Below are 26,431 nucleotides of genomic sequence, written 5' to 3'. Positions count from 1 at the left end.
AACACTTAGACATCCTTGCCCATGGTAGTATTAGCTGCATAACTGAGCCCTAGGTAAAGTTCTTCACTTGCATTAACTCATCTAATCCTGAGTACAACGCTGTAGGGCAAGTACTGTCATTATCCTTAGTTTATAACTAAGGAAACTGAGGCACCAGGAGTGTGAGCAGCTTGCCAAGGTCATACAGTTAGTAAGTGGCAGGGCCAGGACCAATAAACCCAGGTAGTCTGCTTCTAGAGCCTACACACAACCACTGGAAATTACTCCCCCTTAAAACCTGGGCCCTCAAACATTGGTGGACTTAATGCTGAGCCTGGGGGTGTGCTCGTTGATAGTTTATATTTTATCTCTATAAGACTTCCACATCCCTCATCTCCTTTGCTACTCCTGACAACCATATGAGACTAATAATGCAGGTCTTATTACCATCGTACGGGGGCAGAACTTCCTTGAGGCTCAGAAAAGGTAAGGACTTGCTAATTCCTAGCCCACAGATGGCAGAGACAGGACATGAATCTCTGGGCTCCGCAGTGGCAGGCAGGTTTGTGCCAAAGCTGTGGCCATGAACTTGGGTACTGGGCAGTTCAGGGCATCTAAAGTAGGTGCTGGGGCATCTTCTCCCAGTCCCTCACTTTCAGGTGCAAACATAGGGGATGAAGAAGGTTCACAGATGGCTGATGCTGGCATTTGAGCAGGGAAAACTGTGGTGTCTGGGGCATGCCCTCCTCTTTTGAGGATCCTCCTTGTTCCCCACAGAATCTGACTCTTCTGAGAGGGGCACTGCTTAATTTCCCAGGCCCTTATTATCACCCTTTAAAGGACTGAGAAATGACACATATAGTAATACATACAGAACAATACATATAGTAAGACATACAGATCTTAGGTACACAAGCCCAGCAGATTTGTATAGAAGTATATCCTGTGGAAGCACTGCCTAGATCAAGATACTACTTCTTTTAGGTTTTTGCCCTTAGCAGTAGATGTATGGGAAGGAAACAAAAGGCCCTGCCATAGACTCCTCTACTGCTTAAATCTGGCCCTAGCACCTGATGGAATGAGTTGAAAATGGAAGATCTGCAGGACAAGGGAACAGAGGCACAGGTCTAGGCTATGGAGAAGGGGCACAGGGGAGTCATAGATGGAAGTTTCTTCCACAGGTGGGGGGAGGCGGGGTGGGGGAGAGCAGCAGAGCCCTTCCCTCTCCATATATACAGTAAGTGCTCAATAAAGAGCTGTGGTGCAACAGGCTCAGCAATCCTTAACCCACTGGGGACCCAAGTACACAAATAACACATACCATGTATGTATCCTGAAGTTTCACAAAAGCATTGCAGCAACTTCTATGCCCAACGGTCAATTTACAAGAAAACCCAAAACAGTGTAAATGGGCCACTCAACTTACTATGTAAATTTATCCTGAGTATTCACTGTGCACCTTGGACCTATCTGGCTTATGGGGTAGAAATGATTACAAATTGGGATTCCCTCCACAAGAGGTTTACAGTCTAGATGAAGAAGCGAGCCTTACATGTACCGAATGCTTGACAATTGGTGAACAATAACAGCTATGGTCATTAATTATTATGTTCCTAGTATGGGGCTAAATACTTTCCACTCTGTTTCATATCGTCCTCTACTTGCCCAAGGTCACAAAAGCTAAAAGGTGGTACAGTGAGGATTCAGACCAGGCAGGGCTAACACCAAAGCTAGTACACTTTACCACTATACTCGAACTGCTTCTCTCCAAACAGCTCACAGGCAGAGCTCTCTGCTAGGCTTGTGGAGAGCAAGACTGTTCTGGTACCTGTGCATGTGTATGAAACCCAGATAAACGAAGGGACCATGATAGCATATTAAAAAACTCTAATGCTGTGGTACAGACACCATATACAATATAATTTAGAGAATGGAAATACCAGTGTGAGTTAGCATTCAGAGGAACGCCCCCAGAGCAGATGAGACCCAAGCTGGCCCTCAGAGGCTGGACCTGCACACGAAGAGGACAGGAAGCCTGCCTTGGCATCCAGCACAGAAGCAGATATGGAGGCAGGGGTCTGGGTGGATGTCAGAGAGAAGCATTCCACAGAGTGAGAGACAGCTCCAGATCAGTGTGGTAAGGTGGACTGTGGTTATGTTCTCCGAGCTCAGGACAGTTACAGACCCAATGCAAAGGGTGAAAGGAAACCATTTGATGTGGTTGAACAGGATGGCCAAGGGCAAAAACAGCATTTCTGGAAGAAAGCTAAGGGAGATTCTATGTACCAGACCCAGAAAAAGGCTGAGAGAGTAGTGAAGGGCCAGGGCTGGCCCAGGCAATGGCACAGACATGCCTGTCAGGCAAGTGTGGGGAAGATGAGTGACTAGAGCAGCTCATGGGCTTGGGGTTGGGACAGAGATACCGCTACCTCCTCCCCAAGATGACAGAGGGGGAGCTCTTCCAAGGCACTGTCTTGTCCCTTAGAGGGGCAAGAACCCTTGCTTGGAATCAACACTGCCATGCTGACAGTTGAGTTGAGGATAGCACTACCCAAATATTTTTCTTGGGTCTTTAAAAAAAAAAAAAATGTCTTGCTACTTGAACTTCATCCTAAACCATAATTATCCGTAACACTATGGTTTTGATGTGTTGGAGACCTTTTATCCCAAACACATTAAAATAAACATACTAACATATGTGTTCACTTGCATACTACTAAACCTTCTGGCTATACTTCACAGATGCCCTGTGGCTCTGGTTCCTGGGGATCTGCGCCTTGACATTATGTTTGCTTGCTGGGTGTGTCTAATGCCGAGGCCACACCTGGGTCAGCCACCCTGAATGGGATCTGTAGGACAGCCTCCCTGTCCTCATTCAAGCCTCAGTGCTCACAGCCTGGAAACTGTGCTGTGGCAGAGCAGGCTGCTGAACTGCAGCCAGTGATGAGCCTCCTCCACTAGGAGACCAGCAGGACAGAGTGGCCCACCCTCTCTCTCAGTGCTTGTCTCCTGCAGGCTAGCCAGAAATGAGTGGTCCTTCCTAGGCATGCAGGGTCAACCCACTTTGTTTCTGGCAGGGTTCCTTCCTGCCAATGTCCTTTGTCAAAACACATACATACGTAGAACACCCCACCCCTCACCCCCAAGCAGCTGGCCTTGCAGTGAATCACGGTCTACATGCCCACAAGACAAAAGATCTATGTAGTTAGTGATGAACCTTTCTTTCTGACCCTACACTCCAATCACTGACCCCTTTCCCCTGTTCATTGGTGACTCTGGAGCTATGCAGACCTCCCTGTGGTTCGTCACATGCACACCAGGCACAATCCTGATTGCGAGTCTTCACCCCTTCATTCCCTCTTCCCCAACTGCATGTGGCAAGCTCCCTTGTCTCCATCAGGTCTAATTTCAGCTTCTCAGGGTGGCCTTCCCAGACCACTGTTACAAATGGTGATACATTCCCTACTCCTCTGCCTTATGCAGGAGGCACTCAGTACATATCTACAGAGTGAAAAAATGAATGGACAGTATTGGTGGAGAGCATTTTGACTAAGGGGGTTTCAAGCACTTTAGTGTGAGTGCTACAGACATCCAAAAATAGCCAACTTCACATTGCTTCTTCCCTGGAAGAATTGCTAGTGTAGGCCTTGACCCCAAACCAGCAACTTGGTCTGCTTGGCTTCACTGAATGACCTTAAATTCGCATGCAGGTGAGTGGATATCCATGCTGCCCACCACTGCAGAGGGCTCCTGGGGATGTCACGGCCCATCACATGGCCTGACCCCACATGGTATCCAGGTGTGCCCATGCCATTTTACAGAAAGGGCCCAGCAGAACCCTTTCACTACAGAGATTCTTCATAGCAGCTTCCTTGCTGCTAAAGCCAGCCCACCATCTTTTGTTAACAAATGACCATGCATCACCCTTATCTGGAAGCTACTTGTCCAGCAATTACTGTGAATCAAAACCCTTCTAGGAGCCATGAAGGGCAATGAAGAACTCTGAGCACCAGAGGTGCACAACAATAGCAACCCTGTCCCCATCATGGACATTTGTAGAGCAGTTCACAGTCACCAATTCATTTTTACATACTTAATACCATGCCATTAACAGGCACAAGGGCAGAAAGGTCCAGGTACTAAAGCACAAGTGCTCTGCTTGTAAAAGAGGTCCTCACTTATATCTTATTTATTCTTGCCCGACATGCTATTGTGACAAACCCAGACATGTAGTTTTCTAGGCCATTACAGATTCAGAGTAGAACCAGAGAAGGGAGATAAGGTTTGAGGTAGGAACACAGAAAGCATCAAGACATGACAGATGACAGCAAGTGAAGAGACAGGAAAATTATAGAAAGCATATCAAAGTGGGAGTTAATTGCATTCCAAGACCATAGGGCAGGGCAGGGGGGGACAGGGGGTGGGAAATGGTCTGTACATCAATTGCCCTTTGGGGCACTGCTGACTTTTAGCACAAAGCAGGAAGAAAAAAATGATGACTTGAGGCCATGAGGACAAAGGTTAAATACTGTGTACAGCATTCAATTACTTTTGGTAACACCATATGACTACTTTCTTTTGTACATGTCCCTCCTAGCTTCTAAAACTCTCCCTGAATTGATAAACAGAGTTTGAAAAGAACATTTACATTTTTTAAAAAGTTAGAACCCACTCTCACAAGTAGCACTGTGACAGGACTTCCTGGCTTTTCTCAATTGCTAAAGACCTTCCTCCCATTGATCGCCAAGTAGCCAAAGTGTGCACTCTACCGCTGCAGATCCAGGCCGAAATCCAGTTTGTCCCCTCCTTTCCCCCATTAGTCCTCATTGTTTAGCTCCAGAGTTGCATAATTTACAGTCAGTCAGCCTGTGAAGGGCCGTGTGTTCCAGAGTAGGAAGCTGTCATCCTGAATAGAGCACTGCTGGGCTGTGTGCACAAACAGAGCATTTCACAATTTCTTTGCACAGCCAGCAACAGCAAATCTCCTCTTTGCACGCAGGCAGCTCCCGCCAATCAGCCAGACTGGGGTGAAGGGGTGCCAGGAAGGACTGCACCATAAATTCTCTCTGATCCACTGTATAACAAAGCAGGGTCATAAAACCCCAACCATATTTTCAAGTGAGGACTGAAACAAGATGCCCAGGGCAACTCCTAATTTGGTTCTTAGAACCCAACAATTTGTGAACTAATTTTCTCAGTTGGGAGAGAACTATGTAGGGGGGACGGAGTGGAAGTGATCTCAGGACTTTGGGTAGGAACTCAACCCAAGAGTTGACAATAAGCAGGCCCCTGTGAGTCTGAGGATGATAGTACAGCTTTATAAGAGGCAGCTCCAGCAAAGAGGGAGCCCTGAGAGACAGCCTGGTTGAAGGTAGGAGGCCCAAAGACTTCTGTGGGGGTCTAAACTTGAATGAGAAAGTGTACAGACTAGTATATGCATGAAAAAGAAATAGGACTCCTCCAGTTTGGAATGTCCTCTGTGATGAACCAAGGTGTGACCCTGAACAAATTTTTTTGAAGAACCTCTCTGAATACTTCCTTCATCTATAAAATGGGGATAACCAAAAACTGGCCTCCAATGAGAGTTAAGCTGATCATATGTAGTAAGCATCATAAATAATAGGTGTTCAGTAAATGTTTTTTCCTTCTTCCCAGCTGGATTACCCCCAACCCTTCCTGAACAGTTATTAGAAAGTAGAAATGGAAGAAATGGGACTACACTCATTCTTGCTCTGTTACTAGCTTGCCATGGGAACCTAGAAAGGTCACTCCCTTCTCTGGGCCTCACAATCTAATTCTAACCATTAGAATTTATATAAAAAGAAAAGTTCATGAATACAAAATCAATACACAAAAATCTCTTGTATTTCTATATACTACCAAAACATACAAAATGCAATTCAAAAAAATGTTATAAGACCGCTATAAATATCAAGTATCTAGCTATAAATCTAACAAAGTATAAAAGACCTCTATGAGAATCATTATAAATATTTTTGAAAGAAATTATGATAACCTACATAAACAGTAAAACATAACATGTAGATGGATCAGGAAAACTCAAGATTTAAAGATGTCAAATATAAAGATGTCAATTCTATCCAAATAGATTAGTATCATAAACTGTTACTAATTTACATGCAAACACAAAGGACCGAGAATAGCCAAAAAATTCATGAAGATGACCAAAAGGAGGGATTTGCTAAACTAAACATCAAGACATGTTATAAAGCTGTAGTAATCGAGACAGTGTGGTACTGACATAGGAATAGAGTCCAGTGGAATGGTCTAAAGAGACAAGAAACAGGTCCCTGCATATATAAACACATGACTTAAAATAGAGGTAGTTCTACAGAACCGTGCCTGAAAAAAATGGCCTTTTGGATAAGCAATGCTGGCACAAATAGGTATCTATTAGGGAAAAAAATAAAACTAGACCTCTATCTTACCCCCTATATAAGAATTATATGTGAATTAAACACCTAAATATGGAAGGAAAAAAGCTTCAAAGCTTTTAGAAGAGGGCAAAAAAAAAAAAAAAAAAAAAAAGATGGTAGCTTTTACCATTTCAAGATAAAGAAAGATTACTTAAATAAGAACACAAAAAATAATAACCAAAAAGAGGAAGACTGAAAAATCTGACTACATTAAAAATAAGAACATCTTTTTATCATGGTTAACAAAGTGAAAAAATAAGCTAGAGGTACTATTTGTAATGAATAAAATTGGAAAAGGACTAGTATCGTGAACATATAAAGAACCCTTACAGATTAATAATAAAATTATAACCTAATCTACAAGGTCACAAAAGAACAGGTGCTTCACACAAGGGGAAATTAAATGTCCAACACATATGTGAAAAGCTGCTCTATCTCATCAGTAATCTAGAATATGTAAAATAAAAGCACAGTGAGCTACTACAGCTGGCAAAAATGTAAAAGTCTGACAACACCAAATATTGGCAAGAATTTGGAATAACAGGAATTCTGTCTGCTAGTGCAAATATAAAATGGAATAACCACTTTGGAAAACAATGTGGCATTCTCTAATATAGGTGAAGATTCCCAGCAATTCCACTGCAAAGAATGCTTCACAGATACATGTGTCTTAGGATATATATCCATATGGGTGTTCATAGCAGCATCCTTTATAACTGCCTCAAATTCAAAATAACCCAAAGGTACATCAACAGTATAATGGATAAATAAATTACACTACCATAGCTGGTAAATAACAATGTATACTATTATCATTGAAGTTGATAATATATAGCATATTCATCAATGTACACAAATATTTGTGAATAATACACAGAAAAATTATAAATTTTAGAAGAGAATGCTATAGAGTACTATCAGTAATAAAAATAAAAGAAATACAACTACATACAACATGAATAATACAAATGCAATATTGAATGAAAGATATCACTTAATAATGCATAACAGTATGATTCCAATTACATCCAAACCAGGAAAAACTGAACCACATGATTATAGAATACATAGATGGGTGGTAAATTCTACAGATAGATAAGGAAACACCATGAAAGTCAGGTGGTAGGGAGTAAGGGAGAGAGCTGTGATCAAGAAGGAATATTTAGGGAACTTTCCTGGTCATTAGCAACATCCTAGTTTTTTACCTGGTGACGGTTACATGAATGCTTCCTTTTTAAAACAAATGAACACTTTGAACATTGTGCATATATTAATTTATGTCACAATTAAAAGACTTTTTTTGTTGTTATCAAAAAAAAAAAAGACATTTTCAATGTGGCCTCCTCCAGGAAGTCTTCCCACACCCCAAACTGATGTAAGTGTTCACTCAGCTTCCTCCAACTAACCCACAGCATCATCCAGCTCTTACCTGGCCATGGTGCTTATTAATTGGAAGGACATCTCCATTTACAAGGGCAGAGATGGAGCCTGTCTTGGCTCACCATCATATCCTACACAGTGTTGCGCATATGGTGGGTGCTCAATAAATATTTGTTGAATTAATCAATGACTGCACTGAAGGGTCTGACTTGATAAAAAGTAATTAATTAGCCCAGGACCAATCAATTGCCAACCAGTTAGAATGTAGTGAGTGATGTGATGGAAGGAGGGACATACCTGAAACAAGAAACACTGGGATCTAGTTCCATCATGTACTGACCATATTAACCTGAATAAATCTTTTTTCTCTGATAGTAAAAATGATACAAACAGAAAACATTTAGTGAATTTCAACTATGTGCTAAGTCCTTTTATCTGTTACTTCATTTAATCCTCACAATGTGTTTTTCATCTCTTTCTCATGATTAAGAAATTGAGGTTTTAAGAGACTACCTAATTTTCCTCAAATCACACTGAGAGTCCACAAATGGCAAAACTAAGATCTCCAAGATTTAGGTTTCTCTGATATTGCTACATAGACTTCTTTTTGCCTCAGTTTCTTGGTCTAGAAAATGGGGATACAGGTGTTGTCTACGTGGCCTGACAGGACTGTTGTTAGGCCCAAAAGTGATAATGAACATGGAAACAGCTTGTAAATTCTTAAGAACCATTAAAATGTGAGGACAATAATATGTAACAAGCATCTACCATGGGCCCACATGAAGGAGGCAGATGGCTTCTACCCACATTGAGCTCTCAAACCAATTGTAAAGGAAAGCTAAGTAAACGGGAAAATTGGGAACACATATCAATAAACTGACCTAAGAAAGCCACCAGGAGAAGCACTTAATACAGGCTCAACTGTAAGATCAGCAGTGAGGGCACTGCTTAGTCTGTACAAGGCTTGTGCACTCCCTCCGTCTTCCACACGGCAGCCAAAGGGATTTTGTTAAGGCTTACTGAAATTCTTTTTTCTTTTTTAATGAAATAATGTACATTTTACAAGGCAGATTTATTGAATTATGATTTAATTACGGTAAATTCACTTTTTTTAGGCATACAGTTTGACGAGGTTTGATAAATATATATGATTGTGTGACCACCATACAATTAAGAGACAGAACACTTCTATCACCATCAAAAGCTCCCTTGTGCCCCTTTGTAGTCCATTTCTCTTTCCCACCTTCCCCAGAAACCAGTGATGTGATTTGTGCTCTTATGGTTGGTCAAGTTGTCCCATATTTCAACCACTCTTAGCATTCAGTGTGAAACCCAAATGTCTCTCCCTGCATGGCCACCAGGCCCTGAACAGTGCCCCTGCTCCTGCCCCACTCCACCCCACCCCCATTTCTTTAATCCCATCTTGTGCCCAGCCTCCCTAGCCTTCTTTCTGCTCATTTCTGCTTCAGGGTGCTTGCATTTGCTGTTCCCTCTTCCTCAGATGCTTTTTTTTTTTTAAGAGCTAGAATGAGAGAGAGAGAGAGAGAAGAGAGAGAGAGAGAGAAGAGAGAGAGAGAGAGAAGAGAGAGAGAGAGAGAGAGAATACATGCATGTGCAGGGGAGGGTGGGAGGAGGAAAAGAAGAGAGAGAATCTTAAGCAGTTTCCATGCTCAGCATGGAGCCTGATGTGGGGCTCGATCTCATGACCCTGAGATCATGACCTGAGCTGAAATCAAGAGTAGGATGCTTATGAGACGTCTGGGTGGCTCAGTGGTTGAGCATCTGCCTTCAGTTCAGGGCGTGATCCTGGAGTTTGGGATCAAGTCCCACATCAGGCTCCCTTCATGCAGCCTGCTTCTCCTCTCTCTGCCTGTGTCTCTGCCTCTCTTTTGTGAATAAATAAATAAAATCTTAAAAATAAAAGAGTGGGACACTTAACTGACTGAGCCTCCCAGGCACCCCTTCCTCAGATCTTTTCTTGACCTGATTCCTTATCCCTCATTTCTGCCAACCACTCTCTTCTATTCAAACCTTACTTTCTCCTTTAGAACACATCACTGTATGAAATGACCTTCCTTGTTCATTTACTTGTTTATTGTCTGTGTCCCTTCTCCAAAACTGTAAGGTCCTTGAGGGCAGGGAGCCTGTCAGTCTCATTAAGAACTCTGTTCCCAGAAACTTAGTGCCAACATATGACTGGTCTACCACTGGTATTCGGAGAATGAGCAAAGAGGAGCCAGAGACCTTATAGTGAGATCCATGTAATTGAAACTTTTGGGAAAAGATTTTAAAAAGGACAGGGCTTTTTGCACACGGGGAACAAAAGGGTAGGAAGACCAGCAGTAACTCAGAACCAGGTGCCATTCTACTATCCCTTCCCCAAAGTCCCTCACTGACAGGGCCACAGATGCCTGAGAGAGAGCCGGCACCTCCCCTGCCCTCGCCTTTGGGTGACCTCAGGCTTGTTCCTCTCCTGAGGCGTGGGTCCCTCCAGCTCCTCTTGGCCCACCCTGGCTGGAGCTTCCCCATACAGCCACCTCAAGCTCACAAGCCTTCTTTGTCTTCCTGTGAATCCAGGGAAAGGGGGACCCCCGAGGTCATTCTGTAGCTGCACTCTGGAACCATCTCAGCACTCCCTCCCTGCCCCCCTCCCTCCCCCCCCCCCCCCAGGGAAGAGGAGCACAGGGTCCTGGTTTTGTATTCCAGGATACCATTTGGAGGCAAATTCCTCCCTTCCAGGGCTCCAACCTCTCCATGGAATGTGCACGTGGACGCATACACACTGGTGTCCACAATTCCCTGAGCTGATGTCCCAGTTTTCTCTCTCAATTAGCACTAGATTTCTGAAAGCTTAATTTTGTTATAATTTATTATCTCAGCTGGGGGCGGCCAAGGGAGAAAGCAGGGAATTCCTTTGCCACGAGAACATCTGTTTTGTTGGACAGCAAAATTTAAATTATGACCTAAAGACTTGAGCGGGAGCTTGTCGATCATTGGATCCAGCTTCCTAAGTCTATATGAGAAGCTACTGAGGCCTAGAGAAGTTAAGGAACTTGCCTGGGGCCACGGAGCTAAAGATGAACAGAGCTGGCGTAGGACTCAGACTTATAGACCCTACGATGTTCTTGAGTTTGCCTTCCACCCCCTTCCTTCCACTGAAACTGCTCTTTCAAAGGCCACTGATGGCCTCAATCACGGAACACAATGGCCCTTTCTCAGTCCTTATCTAGCTTGGCAGTGCCAAGGAACAGAACTATGCTGCCACACACAGCTTCCCAAAGCACTGCCCCTCCCTGGGGTTCTCAGCAGGTGGCTCCCCCTGCTCCTATGACTCCCAGTCCCTTTTCCCAAGTGAAGATACTTATGAGACTACTGAAATGTATACAATGGAATATTACTCAGCCATTAGAAACGACAAATACCCACCATTTGCTTCCACATGGATGGAACTGGAGGGTATTATGCTGAGTGAAGTAAGTCAATCAGAGAAGGACAAACATTATATGGTCTCATTCATTGGGAAATATAAAAAATAGTGAAAGGGAATAAAGGGGAAAGGAGAAAAATGAGCGGGAAATATCAGGGAGGGAGACAGAACATGAGACACTCCTAACTCTTGGAAATGAACTAGGGGTGGTAGAAGGGGAGGTGGGCGGGGGGTGGGGGTGACTGGGTGACTGCACTGAGGGGGCACTTGATGGGATGAGCACTGGGTGTTATTCTATATGTTGGCAAATTGAACACCAATTAAAAAAATAAATTTATAAAAAAAAAAGAGAGAGACTACTGAATGCAGGTTTCCCTGTTTGCCTCCACAACAGTGCCCCCCCCCATCCCACCCCGGTTCTCCTCTCCATCTGCATACCCACCCCCAGGGAACTGCATCCATTCTCATGGCCTCAGGATACAGGGCAGCGGAGCCCAATCCTCCTGCCTTCCCTGACCTCTCTTCTAAATGCCAGAACAACTTCCTAAGACAAACAGCCATGTGAACATAATACAAGTTATCCTGCAAGGACCCAAAATTCAGGCTTGTGGTTTGAGTTGCCCTTCTTTCTATTACCTATGCCTCCTGACTTGATGGCATCACCAAACTCCAACACCCCGGAGGACTTGTCTGATCTACTCTCTTCTCCCCATTCTCAGCTGGACACCAGGTCTCATCCATTCTGCCTCCCAAAATCGCTTCCCCCACCCAGTTTCCCATTGCCTTTCCCTTCGATTTCCTAGTTCAGCCCACAAAAATCTCTCTCTGCTTTTAAACCTCTTCTCTGGTCTTCCTCTTTGAGCTCTGCCACTTGGCACCCTACTCTATATTCAAAGTATATGTGCCTTAGCAGAGCAGTCTAGCTCCACTCTTCCTTTTGAAACACTTCTCCTCATATTCCCACAAACCCTCAGGTCACACGTGACTGCCCACTGCTCCCTGATGGCACAGCGCCTGCATGTTTGAGCACTGCTTCTGCACTTAGCTCACACTGTTTCTTCTTCCTGGATGGCAAGGAAAGAATTCCGCTGAAATTCGTTTATGTAAAAGAAGGGATTTATCAGTTCACATTAACTTTCAGGTCCACAGAGCCAGCTTCAGAGATTATAATAATTACTGTCAGATGTCTTTCTGGCTTCCTCTGTCTCCTTCTATCTTCTCCTCATTCCCTCCCTCACGGCCCAGTATCTCCCGTGATAAAGCAAGCTTCCTCCTTGCAGAGTAATGGAGATATGGAAACGCAGCCACAGACAGCTCCTGGCTTTCACCATTCCAACCCAGTGAAGACCCTGTTGGGATCCCAGATGAAGAGCTTCTTTCTTGTACTGACCATCAAATTTCAAAGAAGGATTCTGACTGGCCTGGACTGAGTCTCATCCTATCCCCCAGTCACTGTGGCCAGAAAAAGGGGACTTTTTTTGAATGGCAAGGCCTGGGTCACACACTTACTTCTTATCTTCAAGTGGTGGGGGCGGGCAGTCGGGGGAGGTGATAGGTGGCCTTACTGGAACAGCCTGGAAAGGGTAAAGCAATGGGTGTCGACTAAACTCTCATTTCTCTACCTAGCTGTCTGAGGCACATGTAATCCTGAGCCCTTGTCCAAATTAAACTCCATTTTTGCCTCTTCTGGGCCTTCATGGTACCAATTTGTCTCCTTCAACTGACTCAACTCTCTGAGGGCGGGAATTGGATCCCTCGGTGATCAGCGTCAGATCTTACCCAAAGGTGTGACTCCAAAAAATTTTTCACGGTCTGCAATTACTATGCCTGATTATTTGTTTATGAAGTTATTGCCTGAGTCCCCTGGGACATGACTGGTTCACTACTGAATCTCCAAGCACCCAGAACAGTGCCTAACACATAACAGGTGCTAGATAAATATTGGGTAAATGAATAAATGAATGGTTTGAATAGAAGAAAGGTTACCAGTCTTTGGTGTTCCAGAAAAAAAAAAAAAAAAAAAAAAAGCACAGCTGCTTTTTAATTCTTCTCACTTCAGTGAAAAAAAGATAAGGCTGGAACTCCCTCAACATCTTGTCCCCACCATCTCCCCTCCAAGTTTCTCTATGTATTCTCTTGTCCTCACTGCCCTCTGGCAGTCTCTGACATTTGTGTCAATACCAGGTTGCCCAACCATACTTTGCACCCTCTCTGCCTGTCCTCTTGGGGCTCTGCTCCTTCTGCCACTGCTTTCCTCTACCTTTGACATCTCTCTCCATCTGGGCCCTTTCCTTTCTGCTTCTCAATGGATCCAGGTTCCACCATGCTAGTCAAATGAACAATAAAAATAAAGCACTTGCTCAACTCTATTCCCTCCCTCTCTCCCTCTGTCCCTTTCCTTCGAGAACCCATGTTTCTTTTCCAGGGGCCTCCATTCACGGCCTCCACTTGCTCAGTCCCACTTACTTAACTCCCACTGCAGTTTGGCTTTTCATCTGCAGCTCCACTGGGATTGCTCTTGCCAAGTTCAGCAATAATTTCCCAGATCCACTGGACACCCATCAGTCTTCAGCTTATTTGACTACTGCAGTATCTGACTCAATTAACCTCTTCCTTCTGGAAATTCCTTCCTTCCTTGGCTTACATGCTGCTGTTCCACCTGGCTTCCTTTCCATCCCTCAGCTCACCCTTTCTCGGTTTCCCTCACAGGCTCCTCTTCCCAAATGACTGTCATATCCTGGAGCTGGAGTGTATGTGAGCGGTGGGGGATGCATCCTCTGCCTTTTCACTCAGCCTGGTGAGGTGAGCCACTTTCATGGCTCCCACTGCCCACAGCAGCACAGAATCTCAAACTGACCCTTCTCCCTGGTTTTGCCCTATGTCCTACCCCACATATCTGACTTCCTGCCAGGGATCTCCATTTGGACGATCCACAAGAATCACCAACAGGAACAAAATATATCATTATTTTTCTCTGCAGGCCTTCCCTCTCCCTCCTACATTGCTCCATATCAAGGAATGGCACTATCACCTCACCAGTAGCCCAAACCAGGAGCCCTGGACTCATTCTTGTCTATATCCTTTATTTATTTTTAAGGATTTTATTTTTTAAATTTTTCAAAGATTTCATTTACTTACTTATGAGAGACATAGAGAGGCAGAGACATCGGCAGAGAGAGAAGCAGGCTCCCCTTAGGGAGCCCAATGTGGGAATCGATCCCAGGACCCCAGGATCATGCCCTGAGCTGAAGGCAGATGCTCAACCACTAAGCTCCACCCAGGCATCCCAGATTTTATTTTAAGTAATCTCTACACCCAGTGTGGGCTCATTCTTATGACTCCAAGATCAAGAATCACATGCTCTTCTGGATGAGCCAGCCAGGCACTCCCTTGTCTATATCCTTTAAAATGAAGTTCCTTGGGGCACCTACCTGGCTCAGTTGGCTAAGCATCTGCCTTTGGCTCAGGTCATGATCTCAAGAGTCCTAGGATCAAGCCCTACTTAGCAAGGAGTCTGCTTCCTCTCCATCTGCCCCTCTCCCCTACTCATGTTTGCTTGCTTGCTCTCTATCAAATAAATAAATAAATTTAAAAAATAAATAAATAAAATGAAGTTTCTCCACAATGTCTTTCCAATTGACTATCAAATAAGTTCAATTATTCCATTGCCCAAATGCCTCTTAAGTCTGTTCCCTTTTCCTATTCCACTGCTTTAAGTTCTTAATCTTTTCCTACCTGGATCACAAAAATAACTTTCCACCTGGTCTCTTAACCTCCAGACACAACTCCCTCTAGTCCACACAGATGATCTTTTTCAAGTGCAAAAGATGATCCTGCCACCCATTTCCTTGGAACTCTATGGTTCCTGAAAATTCTCATCACAAGGAAAAAAATCTATTACCTGTGTGTGGTGATAGATGTTGACTGGGCTTATTGTGGTGATTATTTTGCAATTTACACAGATATCAAATCATTACATTGAATACCTGAAGCAATATAATGTCATTAATCACATCTCAATAAAAATTTTTTAAAAAGTCCTCCTGGTGGCATCTCATTGTATTCAGAATAAAATCTAAAGTCCTTAGCATAGTAGACCAGACCCTTCATGATCTATCTCTACCTCCTCCTTCCTCCTTCATCTGTGTTCACTCCCCTTACAGACTGAGCTCTAATCAAACCAACCTATTTGACATTCCCGGCCTGCTCCACGTGCTGACATATCTTAGAGACTTTCTACATGTTGGCCTCTCTGCCTGGCATTCCTTTTTCCCACCTGGCTAGCTACCACCCATTTTTAAGACTCAGCCCATGTGCCACTTCCTCCCTGAACTTCCTGCCTAGAGATGGCGTCCTCCATTCTCCCATAGCCTTGTGGGTTTCCTGCTCCCAAAGTGTAAGTGTCTTTTACATGTTGCTCCCTTTAGGCTAGATTCCGGAAGGGCAGGGACCTAGCTAGACTTTCCTCTCTACTTCTATGACACCATGTATACATCCAGCATACAGTAGATGCTTAGTAAATGCTTATGGATGGAAAGATGGATTGATTGATGGATAGATGGTTGAATGGACATGTATATTATTGTTCTGTCTTTCCCAAGTCTGCTCAGAACCACTTGCTTCTACCAAAGCCAAAGTCTTTGGTGGCAACTTCTTTCTGCTGCCACCCACAAATGGCCCACACTTCTGAGGCAGCAATGGGAAATGATTTCAGGAGCTGTCCGGATGATGGTTAGGAAACACTCTGGTGTCAGAATCAATGTCACACGTGAGGATGGCCACCACCTCCACCTCCAAAAGGAACCTAGCACCAATCAAGCACTTGCTATTCTTTCAGCCACTATTCAACCAACACTAATGCCCAGTCCACCAGCTCTCCTTTGCCCACATTGGTGATGGTCTAGTAAGAACCATGTAGGGTTAGAACGGAAAGGATGTAGGCTTTGGAATTAAACAAATCACAGTTTGAATACATCGCTGTTACTTATGAAGCTGTGTGGCCTTGAGCAAGTCACCCAACTTCTCTGAGCCTCGCTTCCTCATCTGAAAGATGGAGTTGATGGCTATAATTTCCTCATAGGTTGATATGAAAAAAACAAATGAGGATTAAGGATCGGATTGAAAATGCTGAATGCTACGATCCTCAAAGGTTTCCAATATTATTACTCGGGCTTATGTATAAATGAGTTTGAGTTCCTTGTGAACCTTATTTCTTTCTCTTATCAAGCATTTATGAAGCACTTCCTATGTGCCAGACATTGGGCTCAGTGCTGTATTATGAGCAAAATCAAGTCACTGTCCCTGCTTTAGGGAGCCCTGGTAAGGAAGGGGTACCAAAACTAGCAAAGGAGACAAATCCATCACACACATAATTGATTGACAATATGTAACAATTATTAGTGCTCTGAGACCCTGAAGGCAGGTGACCCAGGGCTGATTTTATGGCATGGAGAAGCTGTCCCTACAAAGTAACAATCTTCCACAGAAAACCTATCAGTTGGCTATGACATAGAGAATCCAGGTGGATTCTTGGCTATGGAGTACTATTCTTACATACTCTTTCCCTTTTCTCTTTCCTCCTTCTTGGTTGAGAAATTAAGTGAGTAAGGGGACAAGTTCAGGGCATTGACTATTAGCCTTGGAGGATTTTATTTTACTTTAATTTTTTTGTGCTATGAAAAGCACAATGTTTTTCCTCTTCTCTGTAAAGAAAATTAGAACTAAAGATGGCTCAGCAGATAAAAGCTGTGGGCGGTAAATACTCCCACTATTCCCCCTTGCTTTTCAGGCTTCTAGGTTTCTCTTTGCATTTACTGGATCTTAGATCTAGAAACCTGAAAGAGGCCTGAGAAATTCTGTGGTGAAAGCCCACATTCTAATTAAGAGATGAACAAACTGAGGCTCACAGGGGCTAACTGACCTGCTCAAAGTCAAATTAGAGAATGAGTCAAAATTAAAGCACAGTTCTCCCCATCCTCCCCTTTTACTGGTCTGCAAATCTCCCAATCGCTGGGATCTGAGGCACCTGAACTCAGGCAAGTTCCTTCACCTGCAGGCATCCCTGGTCGAGCCAGGCTGTCTCCATTTCTAAGAATCCTGGAAGCCACAGACAAATCACTTCTCCCTCTAGCATGTCACTGGGGCTCTCCTCCCAGAAACATCCTGTTTTTTACTAACAGGATACTTTCAGATCCTCCTCTTTGGTTTAAGAACCACATCTGCATGAAAAGTTTGGTTAGAGGTGGTTTCCTCAAAATGCCTTTCAGGACTATGACTTTTCTTGGCTGACAAAGCTTTGTGGTTGAGGTTGCTATTCTGCAATTATCTTGGCCTTCAAAGAGCTTTCATAGGTACCCCCTACCCCCGCAGGATGGAACCGTAATTGATGCTTTTATGTTTAGAACCTCTTGCATCAAAGACCTCAAAGACCCTGAAAATGAAGGCAGTCCCCAATTCTATGGACCACTTGGAACAGGGAAGGAGTTGGGGGAAACAGAACCCCCCAAAAGGCAGGGGGAGAACCATTTGTCTTGACTCCTGGTCCAGTGCTCTTTCCCACAGTTTGTAACATCACTCCAGCCTCATGGACTGAAGCAGCTGCACCATCAAAAATGTCACATCAGTTATGACAACACAGTGAGTTATATAACTGGTGCTGCAGAGCAGGCAAGGGGAAGAAGCCACGAGCATGAACCACAGCACTCCCCTTCTGGCTCCCAAGGAAGATAAGGCCCACATACTTCAGAAGAGAACTCCATATGGGAAGGGAACACCCACTAATCAGTCACAGGAATAAAAACTACAGCTGACATTTGTATAATGATTTCTAGAACACTGTTATAAGGGCATTTCATATACTACATTATTTACTGTTTGCAACAACCCTATTAGGTATTTTTATTATCAGCCCCCATTTCTCAGGCAAAGATACTGAGGTACAAAAAGTTAAGTAACTTGTTTAAGGTCACACACCTAGTTAGTGGCAGAGCTAAGATTTGAAGCCAGGTAACCTGGTTACAGAGTGCATGCTCTTAATCACCTCTCAATTTTAGAGATGCCAAATGGCTTCTCTAAAAAAGAAACTAACTATTTTCTTGAACCGGTAACAGGCTGCTGTTCCTTCCTCTCCTTTCCCTCTATGCTAATGATGGATTTGCTGGACGGTTTCTTTTCTAACCAGTATTGTGTTTGAGCAAGAAGCACAGGATAAAATAAGAATGTGATGCAAATTTAAACAAATGCTTAGAATGGGGATCATTTGAGCACCATTAAGCTGTTTGTGGTGATGCAATCCATAAGGTAAAAGTACTCATAGTACCTGCTGTTGTTCTTAAATTCATGTAGTATGGGTACACACACGCACATTTTCTTTTCTCAACATCAAAAGTTGTTCTTTGCCAGTGTCAAGTTTGGGGGTAACCCTTTCCAATATGTTTTCTCACTTTGAAATCATCCCCTTCCCAGCTTGTCTTTTGTCTTTCAGATCACAATATGGCTCTTATGATAAAAGTCTCTCTAGCTTCATAAGAAATGAGAGCCTGAAGACACCCTGGGAGATGGGGAACCCAGTCCCTGCATCCAGATGGACTGACCACATGTCAGAAAAACATTTAATATTCTGCTCACATTAAATCTCCAATGTTAACAGAAATAGGGTACTGTGAGCAGCTGAAGAGCATGAGTGACCTGCCCTATCTTGAGCAGATGTGGCACACTGAGGAGCACACTATAATCTGGAGAGTTCCAAGTGTTAAAGAGACCAGACAGTACTCTGCCTCTGAGCACTGTGAATCTAATCTAGTCCCACACAGAGAGAACAGAAATTCCGTATTCCTTTAGAGCCATGTTGATCCTGAATGAAGCCTCATTCATTTAATCAGCTCAGGAACGACCCTTTCAACCAGCAGACAGGATCCAACAGGTGAGGTTCAAGGGTTCCATGGGCTGATTCCTGAGGAGATCAGGTGGACTGTTTGCTACTCTTCTGGCAGGAAGGTCTGTTGGTATTTACAGCTCAGTGAACAGTAAGCAGGGAGAGAGCACCATCCATCAGCAAAGGAGAACTCATCTGCTACTTGATCTGACATTCTGTTTGCGCTCACACAGTCTCCAGAGAGCAGGGTGCATCCATTTGAATAAACATGTAGACAGGAGGAAGGGGGAAGGGTAAAGCAGGCAAAGAGATGATTGCAGAAATAACAAGTCCACAAATCTGAAAGAGTAGCTCTCCAGAGTGCTGCCTCCATGTGGGACCCTTTAGGGATGTGCAGGGAAACGCCCCTTTAGACAGCTGCACTTTTACAGGGTAATGGCTGCGGGTAGCCATTCCCTTCCGCTCATGACCACCACTTAGTAGGCACTGAACAGCGCAGCGTGCTGAATGAACACAAGGTCACCATGAACCTAAGCCAAACAGGAGACACCCTCCGTACAAAGGCTGGATCAGCTGGGGGCGGAGGAAACCACCAGCTTTTGTCTTTTTCTTAAGACACCCTTCCCCCATAGGATGGGGTCTGTCCTCAAGAATCATAACCCACTGTAAGGGCTGGGATATTTGTAGGAGAAATGACATCTTTTCACCAGGCAAATCCTAGAATTTGGCACCAAACAGGCACCCTGGGAGTGCTCCATTTTACCGTGTCCTTTTACATATAAGGCCAGCAGCTTGCAGGCCACGCCTCATTGCCACCTTCTAACTCTATCTTCCTAAAAATCCATTTACTGCTCCAGAAACAGATAGCCTAGATGTGACATCACAGAAAAGTCAACACCTCAAAGGAGGGCAAACTGTGGTGCTTACAGCAACTCCACAAGTTCATTTCACATTTTCATCAGGCTAGCCCAAACAGTTTGTCACTGTTCAAAATGGGAAGTCACTTAAGGCGATATTCTGTTGCTTCCATACTTCATAAAATATAATTCTTCAAGAGGGCTCTTTGTAAGGGTTTTGGTAGTTAAATAAAATTAACACCTCCTTTAAAAATTTTGGTTAGTCTGAATAAAAGACTCCCACAGATTGCAAAAATGATGAGGCCATATCACAGGTAAGGTCACAACCTCCTAACGAGCAGAATTATTTAAATACCACATATTAAAAAAGGTCACTGATTACTCATGGTGTGTGTAAAATTTTATTTGTGCTGTTTCAATTGTTGTTGTTTATGTCTCAGTGCTGAAATGTTTTAGATTGTCTGACAGAGAGGTCCCAAAAGTGAGCTCATGATCACATAAGCAAAGAAAAAAACACCCCAGCAAGCTATGTTCAAATGAAACTTTTAATAAAGTATTAAGAATCAGGCTTCTAAAAATGATGGTCTAATATGTGGCATCTGTTAAATGGACAGAGGTTTCCCACTATAACATGTATCAAGCAGAAGAATTTCAAAGGTCAGTTTTCCTGCGTTTCTAGCCTGATGTGGGTGTTAACACTTTGTTCTAAGCAGCATATACGATCAGCCCTTTGTCATATAACTTCACTTACTAGGGCATATATGGAAGCCAATCAGCATGCCACAACACAGATGAGAATATGAACTCAACGGAATGGCTCTTTGCTCTTCTGGAAATGCTGATTTAAAAGGGTCTGGAGATGTCTGAATATCAATATTCTTTCTCTCAATATAACAGGAGCTATTAAATCCCGGACCCCATTAGGAAATCATCAAGTTCTCACAGGGCAACCACCCATGGAGAACTCTCTAATTCCATCTACCTAAGTGAAATAAAGCAGCATCCAAATTAATTCAACATATGGCCTGATAGGTTGGTCACCAATCACACTGCATAGTCAAGTTCAAAACTGCCTTCTGTAAGTGCCGCCCACATTTTGGACCCTGCCCCACCCACAGTACAGATCTCCTGACTCAAGTGACTCTCGGTCAAGTGGCGATTGGGGAAAATCATCTCTGCAAGGGAGGACTCAAAAGAATTTGTCACTAGGATACAGTGACACCAATCCCACATTTTGTGGTTAATAAAACAAGTCCTGCATCCAGCTTGGCACAAGGCCCTGATCTGATTTATTTCAAGCCAAGCTGGAGGGCTCAAAGGAAAGGCTGCCATTCATGAATGCTTCAGGAGGACAGGATGCCAGGGTCCCTTGTGGCAAAATCGACATGGCCAGAAGTCTTTCTCACTGACCTTTTGAACAAACCTAACCTATTTCCTAAAGAGTTAGTATATTTAAAAATGTATTTTAATAATTTTACCTACAAAAATCTCAGTTTTGCCCAACATTTTTCTTCAAAAATGTATCCTGTGGGTGTAAGAAACATGGGGGGAGGGGGTACAGGGAAAAGAGAAGATATGCTCTGATATCTCACACGTCAAAGGCCTGCCCTTTCCCCCCTCCTCAGTGTAACTAAATATGAGCCACATAAGACTTTCCTGGGAAAAGCCTACTTACAGCCTTCATTTAAGATTTCCTGCCCCAGTATATAATTAGGAATTTTCTTTCATTCTAAAATGGCACACCTATTTCCTCGGAGAGCTCGGCTCTCTTTGAATAAAAAAGGCGAGATACCCTTTGGGGGACTCAGTATATATTTTTAAACTTCTTATTAAATCAACCTAATTTATAGGGCATGTTCGGGAGAAGCAGGGAGGGAGTTGCCTTGGTGGATGCAAAGTTAATTTGCAGACTCCCCCACCCCCGCCCCCCACCCGCGACTTCCCTGAGCCTTCCCGAATGCCTTCGGCCCCCTCCGATGAGGCTCGGTTCTCTCCGCTGGGGCCCCGACTCCGTTCCGAACACTGCCGAGTCCCTCCGAGCCCCGCGCCCAGTCCGCACCGAGCCGAGCGCCACCGAGCTGAGCATCAGCGACTTTTCCGGCCTCAGCTGGGCGCTGTCCACCACTTGCAACGCCTGAAACCTCACTCAGCCCGGTGGCTGGGGCTTCTACCCGGCTCCGAGGCCGCCACTGCAGATTACAGACTCCTGAAGTTTTGAAACATCCCCTTCTGGGAGAGAGGGGTGGCGCTGCCTGCATTTGCCGACCCGCAAGGGCTCCAGGCAGATGCAACATGCACCTTGTTGCAAAGAGCAATTCCCCAGGCCCCGCCTCCCCATCCATTTGGGCTGCACAAGCTCTAGAGGAGCCCCAGGCCAAATTACCCGTGGCTCAGAGGGGTGCGGCGAGCCGAGGGGGCCTCTGCAAAGCAAGCCCCAGGGAGCTCTCGAAGGAAAATAAGAATATGTCAAGCAGACGTGGGGAAATTGTCTCCGAGTCGCTATTCCCTGCCATCATGGCGCCGCCTAGAACCCGCTTGTCATGCCTGTTACACATGCAAGATTTTTTTGCATCTTGGTTCTGAAGCCGCAAGCATGTTTTGTCTCCCACCCACCTTTCCGCGAAAGGGGTTTTTATTTTCCATTGTTTTCCTACGGGATGCAATTACTTCAGCTATTCTGTCAAGTTGAAAAATAATCATTTTTGTTTACTGCACAGCAACCCCTAATTAGGAGCTGTGTGTGCACGAAGGTGTCACAGCAAAGCGACGTGGAATCCTCGCTAAACGGTCTTAACGTCCCGAACTGACAGGCCAACGGAAGCAGCAGGGCCAGGAGGCCCCGAGGGCGCTCACCCCTTCCCCACAAGCCACCCCCTCCCAAGCAAAGCTGCCTGGTGGGCTCGCCAGGAATTGCGGAGTGGATGGGGCAAGAAGCAAGCTTCAAGAGTGGGAAGGAGGGGCGAGGCTCCTAACCGACAAAGTGTGGAAGGGAAGGAATATCCCATTTTGTTTTAATTTTCAACCATCACTCAAATCCACCCCCAGTTAATTAGGAGGCGAAACTGATATGTAAGGCAGAAGGGGGCGGCTGGCAAGGGGGGCCTGAAATCCGCATTGAGGGTAGATTTATAAGGAAGATGGCCTATGCAGAGTGTAAATAAATAAATACATTGATAAAGGCCAGGGAGTGAAGGAAAAACTGCCCGTGTCAGGAGAGCAAAGGCTGGGGCGGGGGGGGGGGGGGGGGGGGGATGAGGGGGGAAGCAAGGGCTGGGCATTCAGCCTCAACCGGCATCCCCGTCCACCTCTGCCTTGGATACTGCTGTGCCAGTCATATCTGCTTGGAAGCCCACCCCTCCCCTACCACATACCCCTTCCCCTAACCCTAGTGCTTCTCTGAAGGGGGAGGGGTGGGGGGGTAGAAACCACAACCTCCAATTCAGCACCAAATCCATGAACAGCAGACACTTGATCCTCCACCCCAGTCTAGGGCTGGGGCCCTTCCACGTTTTAGCCAAGTTCAAAATCACTGCCCCAGGAGAAGAGCAGGGGCAAGTGGGATTATGGATGTGGAATGGGGGGGGGGGGGTGGTGGTGGTGGTGGAGGGAGGGAGGGAGGAGAGAGAAATACAGAATGAAACAGACAATAATGGAGGTAGTGATACACCCAAGGAGCAAGAGTAATGATTAGAATCATGCCAATAGTGTGATGTTCTGATCAATATGGCGGACACTGTCATTCATACAAACTACAGGCGCTCCACTTCCCTCCTCCCTCCGCCCCCCCCCGCAAAAAAAAAAAAAAAAGAAAAAGAAAAACCACCCACCCGGGAGTTGGGGTGGAGGACCCAGAACCAACGTAGGGCGTGGGGGAGGGGAATCAAATCCAGGTGTGTGTGTGTGTGTGTGTGTGTGTGTGTGCGCGCGCGCGCGCATGAATCAGAAACCAGGCCTGGAGAGCAATGTGGAATGAGCAAGATAATACAAATGACAAAAAATTATTAATAAAAGTACAAATCCCAATGCCACAGGGACTTACTTCATCTGCTTCACAATGGTGCTTTTTCCTGATTCTCCAGCCCCTGTTGGGACAGACCGGGGGAAAAACTGGTGAGTGTCAGCTTAGGGGAACGGAGGGGGAGGGGGGGAGGGGGGGTAAGGCGTGCGAGAGGGTGGACCGAATCGGGGGACCAGGTCTCCCTAGGCACGAGCAGGGTGGGAGAGCGGGCGGAGGCGGGTGCGGAGTGTTCGGGGTCGGGAGATGGGGGTGGCAGCCCCGGTCCTTACCCAGCAGGAGTAATTTCACGTCTTTGGCGGCGCTGATGCCATCCTCTTTGAGGTTTTTCTCAATCGCCTTGCTCCGCTCGAGGGCGGCTCTCTCCTCTGCGCTCAGAGTACATCCCATGGTGGCCCCTTCCCTGCCACAGCCCGCACGACTCGGCTGGCACGGCTCCCCGGCTCGGCGCGCCCCCCACCCCCCCAGAGAGCAGAGCCTGGGCTCAGTGGGGGAAAAAACAAAAAAACAAAAAAACAAAACAAAACAAACAAACAAAAAAAAAACACCACGATATCCTTCCCTTGGCTGAAAACAAAAATGTCGGGAAACCAGAACCCCCCAAAAAGACAGCCGCGGACAAGATCCCAGCAGCGGAGACTGGCGGCAGCGGGCGGGCTCTAGGGGTGTCGAGGCGAAGGTGGCCGGGGTCTGGGGCTCCGGGGCCGAGGGAGGAGGCGCCCGCGGTCCGAGGAGGCGCGGGCTGCAGGCACTGAGGCTTGTGCACGACCCAAAATAAATAAAATAATAGTTGAGGCAGGAGCCGCAGCCGGAGCCGGCGGAGGGTGGGGTGGGGGGCAGGGTGGGTCCTCCTGCCGCTGCTGCCGGAGGAGGAGGCGGCGGCGGCGGCGGCGGCGGCGGCGGCGGCGGCGCGGGGTGTGGAGGGAGCGAGTGAGGGGGTGCTGCTAGTGCATGTGCATCGCGGGTCCTCAGCCGTCGGTGCGTCCGCGGCGCCTTCGCCGACCCCCGCGCGCAGGGCAGGGCTGGGCAGGGGGCCGGGCCGGGCCGGGGGGCAGGTCTCTAGCGGGAGGCGGCGTCGCTGTCTCCCAAAGCTCGCATCGCTCGGTGGGAGCCTACGGGAGAGGGAGAGGAGCGCGAGGGAGCCGCGGGCAGCTGGCAGCTCGAGGGGGGAGAGAGAGAGAGACACGGGGAGGCTGGAGGGAGGGGAGGAAAAAATGAAGGGAGAGCCAGCGAGCGCGCGCGCCACAGCCCGGGCGGGGGAGGGGGCGAGCGCAGCGCGCGAGTGCGCCAGCGGCTCTGCGCACCCCGCACCGCAAGCCGCCCGCTGACGTCAGCAGGGCCGCGCGCCGGGCCCCCGGGACGGGGGGGGGGGGGCGGGGGGCGGGGGAGGCGCGCGCCGGGGCCCGCGTCAGCCGGCGGCGGCGCGCGTGCGCGCGCGGCGCGACCTCCCCTCTCCCGGCGGCCCCCGGCCCGCGGCTCCGCGAAGTGGGCGCGTGCAGAGCCTGGCGGGGCGGAGCCTGGGGCCGGGCGCGCGCCGGGGCGTCCCTCCCTCCCCGCCGCCGCCGCCGCCGCCCCCGCCCCCGCCCCCGCCCCCGCCCCCGCGTGCGCGCGGGCTGCGCCGACCTCCTGGTCAATGGGAGCGCCGCCGGCAGGTGGGCCCCCCAGCTCGCGCCCCGCGCTGCCTCCTCGGTTCTCCCGCCTCCGCTCCATCTTGGCTCCGGCCGCTCTGCTTCTTGGTCACTTTCCAGCCGCCGGGGCCGCGGCAGCCGGGACCCAGGTGACCTCCGCGAACGTCGCCGGCGGCGTGGGGGCAGCTGCTGAGTGCCCGCTTGCTGCGACCCAACCCACCCAACCCACAGGCGTTAATTGAGCACCTAGTATGTGGGAGAGGAAGCTGTGAGAGAGGAACGACAGGAGGAGCCAGAGCCGGGCCTGGAGTCAGGGAGCCCGTGCCCCCCGGGGCCATCGCGGCGCCTGCTCCCGGTTCCCGGCCGCGGCTGTGGGCGCGGGGCGCGGGGCGCGGGGTGCGGGGCCCACCCCGGGGGGGACGCGTCGGGAGGCGCAGGCTCTCACGAGCTCCTAGCACAGGCTTACTCGCAACCCGGAGTTTAAAACGGCCTTTACTCATTTTGCAACGGTTTAGCTCGTTTGAAGTCTTGGATTCCCTCGTCCTGCCCCTTCCCCCAAACACAAACACGTAAAATGAATTTTAAGTAGATTTTTGGTGAGAAAACAGATTTCTTTTCTTCCTTTCATCAATTCTTAAAAACACTTTCTCCCCATCTCTTTTTCAAATAAAGACCCAGACACCCGGGTCGATTACTTCACATACAGCTAATCAAAGACCGAGGAAACACGTACACATTTGCCAAAAACCAGGCGTGTTCTGGGTGGTCCCTGGGATTTTGAAGAAACTAGTTCTCACTGCACAAAATGGTTTTACAGTGAGTACAGACAGCCCCA

The 26,431-nt window shown here is 46.8% G+C and overlaps 1 protein-coding gene across 2 annotated transcripts in view; it reads right to left on the bottom strand.

Moving 5' to 3' along the window:
- GNAO1 (G protein subunit alpha o1) overlaps nucleotides 1-25,261 on the bottom strand; it is a 175,086-nt gene extending 149,825 nt beyond the window's left edge. The window contains exons 1-2 of one of the 2 annotated variants that reach the window (XM_055332231.1): nucleotides 24,241-25,261; nucleotides 23,993-24,035 (exon numbers count right to left, since the gene is read on the bottom strand). In XM_055332231.1, the coding sequence (XP_055188206.1) occupies nucleotides 23,993-24,035; nucleotides 24,241-24,358 (161 nt within the window). In that variant the 5' untranslated portion in view covers nucleotides 24,359-25,261. The remainder of the gene's footprint in view (nucleotides 1-23,992; nucleotides 24,036-24,240) is intronic. The other variant, XM_055332230.1, reaches the window with a different exon arrangement.
- Nucleotides 25,262-26,431: the final 1,170 nt, after the last annotated feature.

The sequence above is a fragment of the Nyctereutes procyonoides genome, unplaced genomic scaffold, assembly GCF_905146905.1.
Source record: "Nyctereutes procyonoides isolate TBG_1078 unplaced genomic scaffold, NYPRO_anot_genome, whole genome shotgun sequence".
Lineage (NCBI taxonomy): Eukaryota > Metazoa > Chordata > Mammalia > Carnivora > Canidae > Nyctereutes > Nyctereutes procyonoides.
The sequence above is the reverse complement of the archived record's forward strand: the minus strand, read 5'-3'. Positions and strand labels throughout refer to the sequence as shown.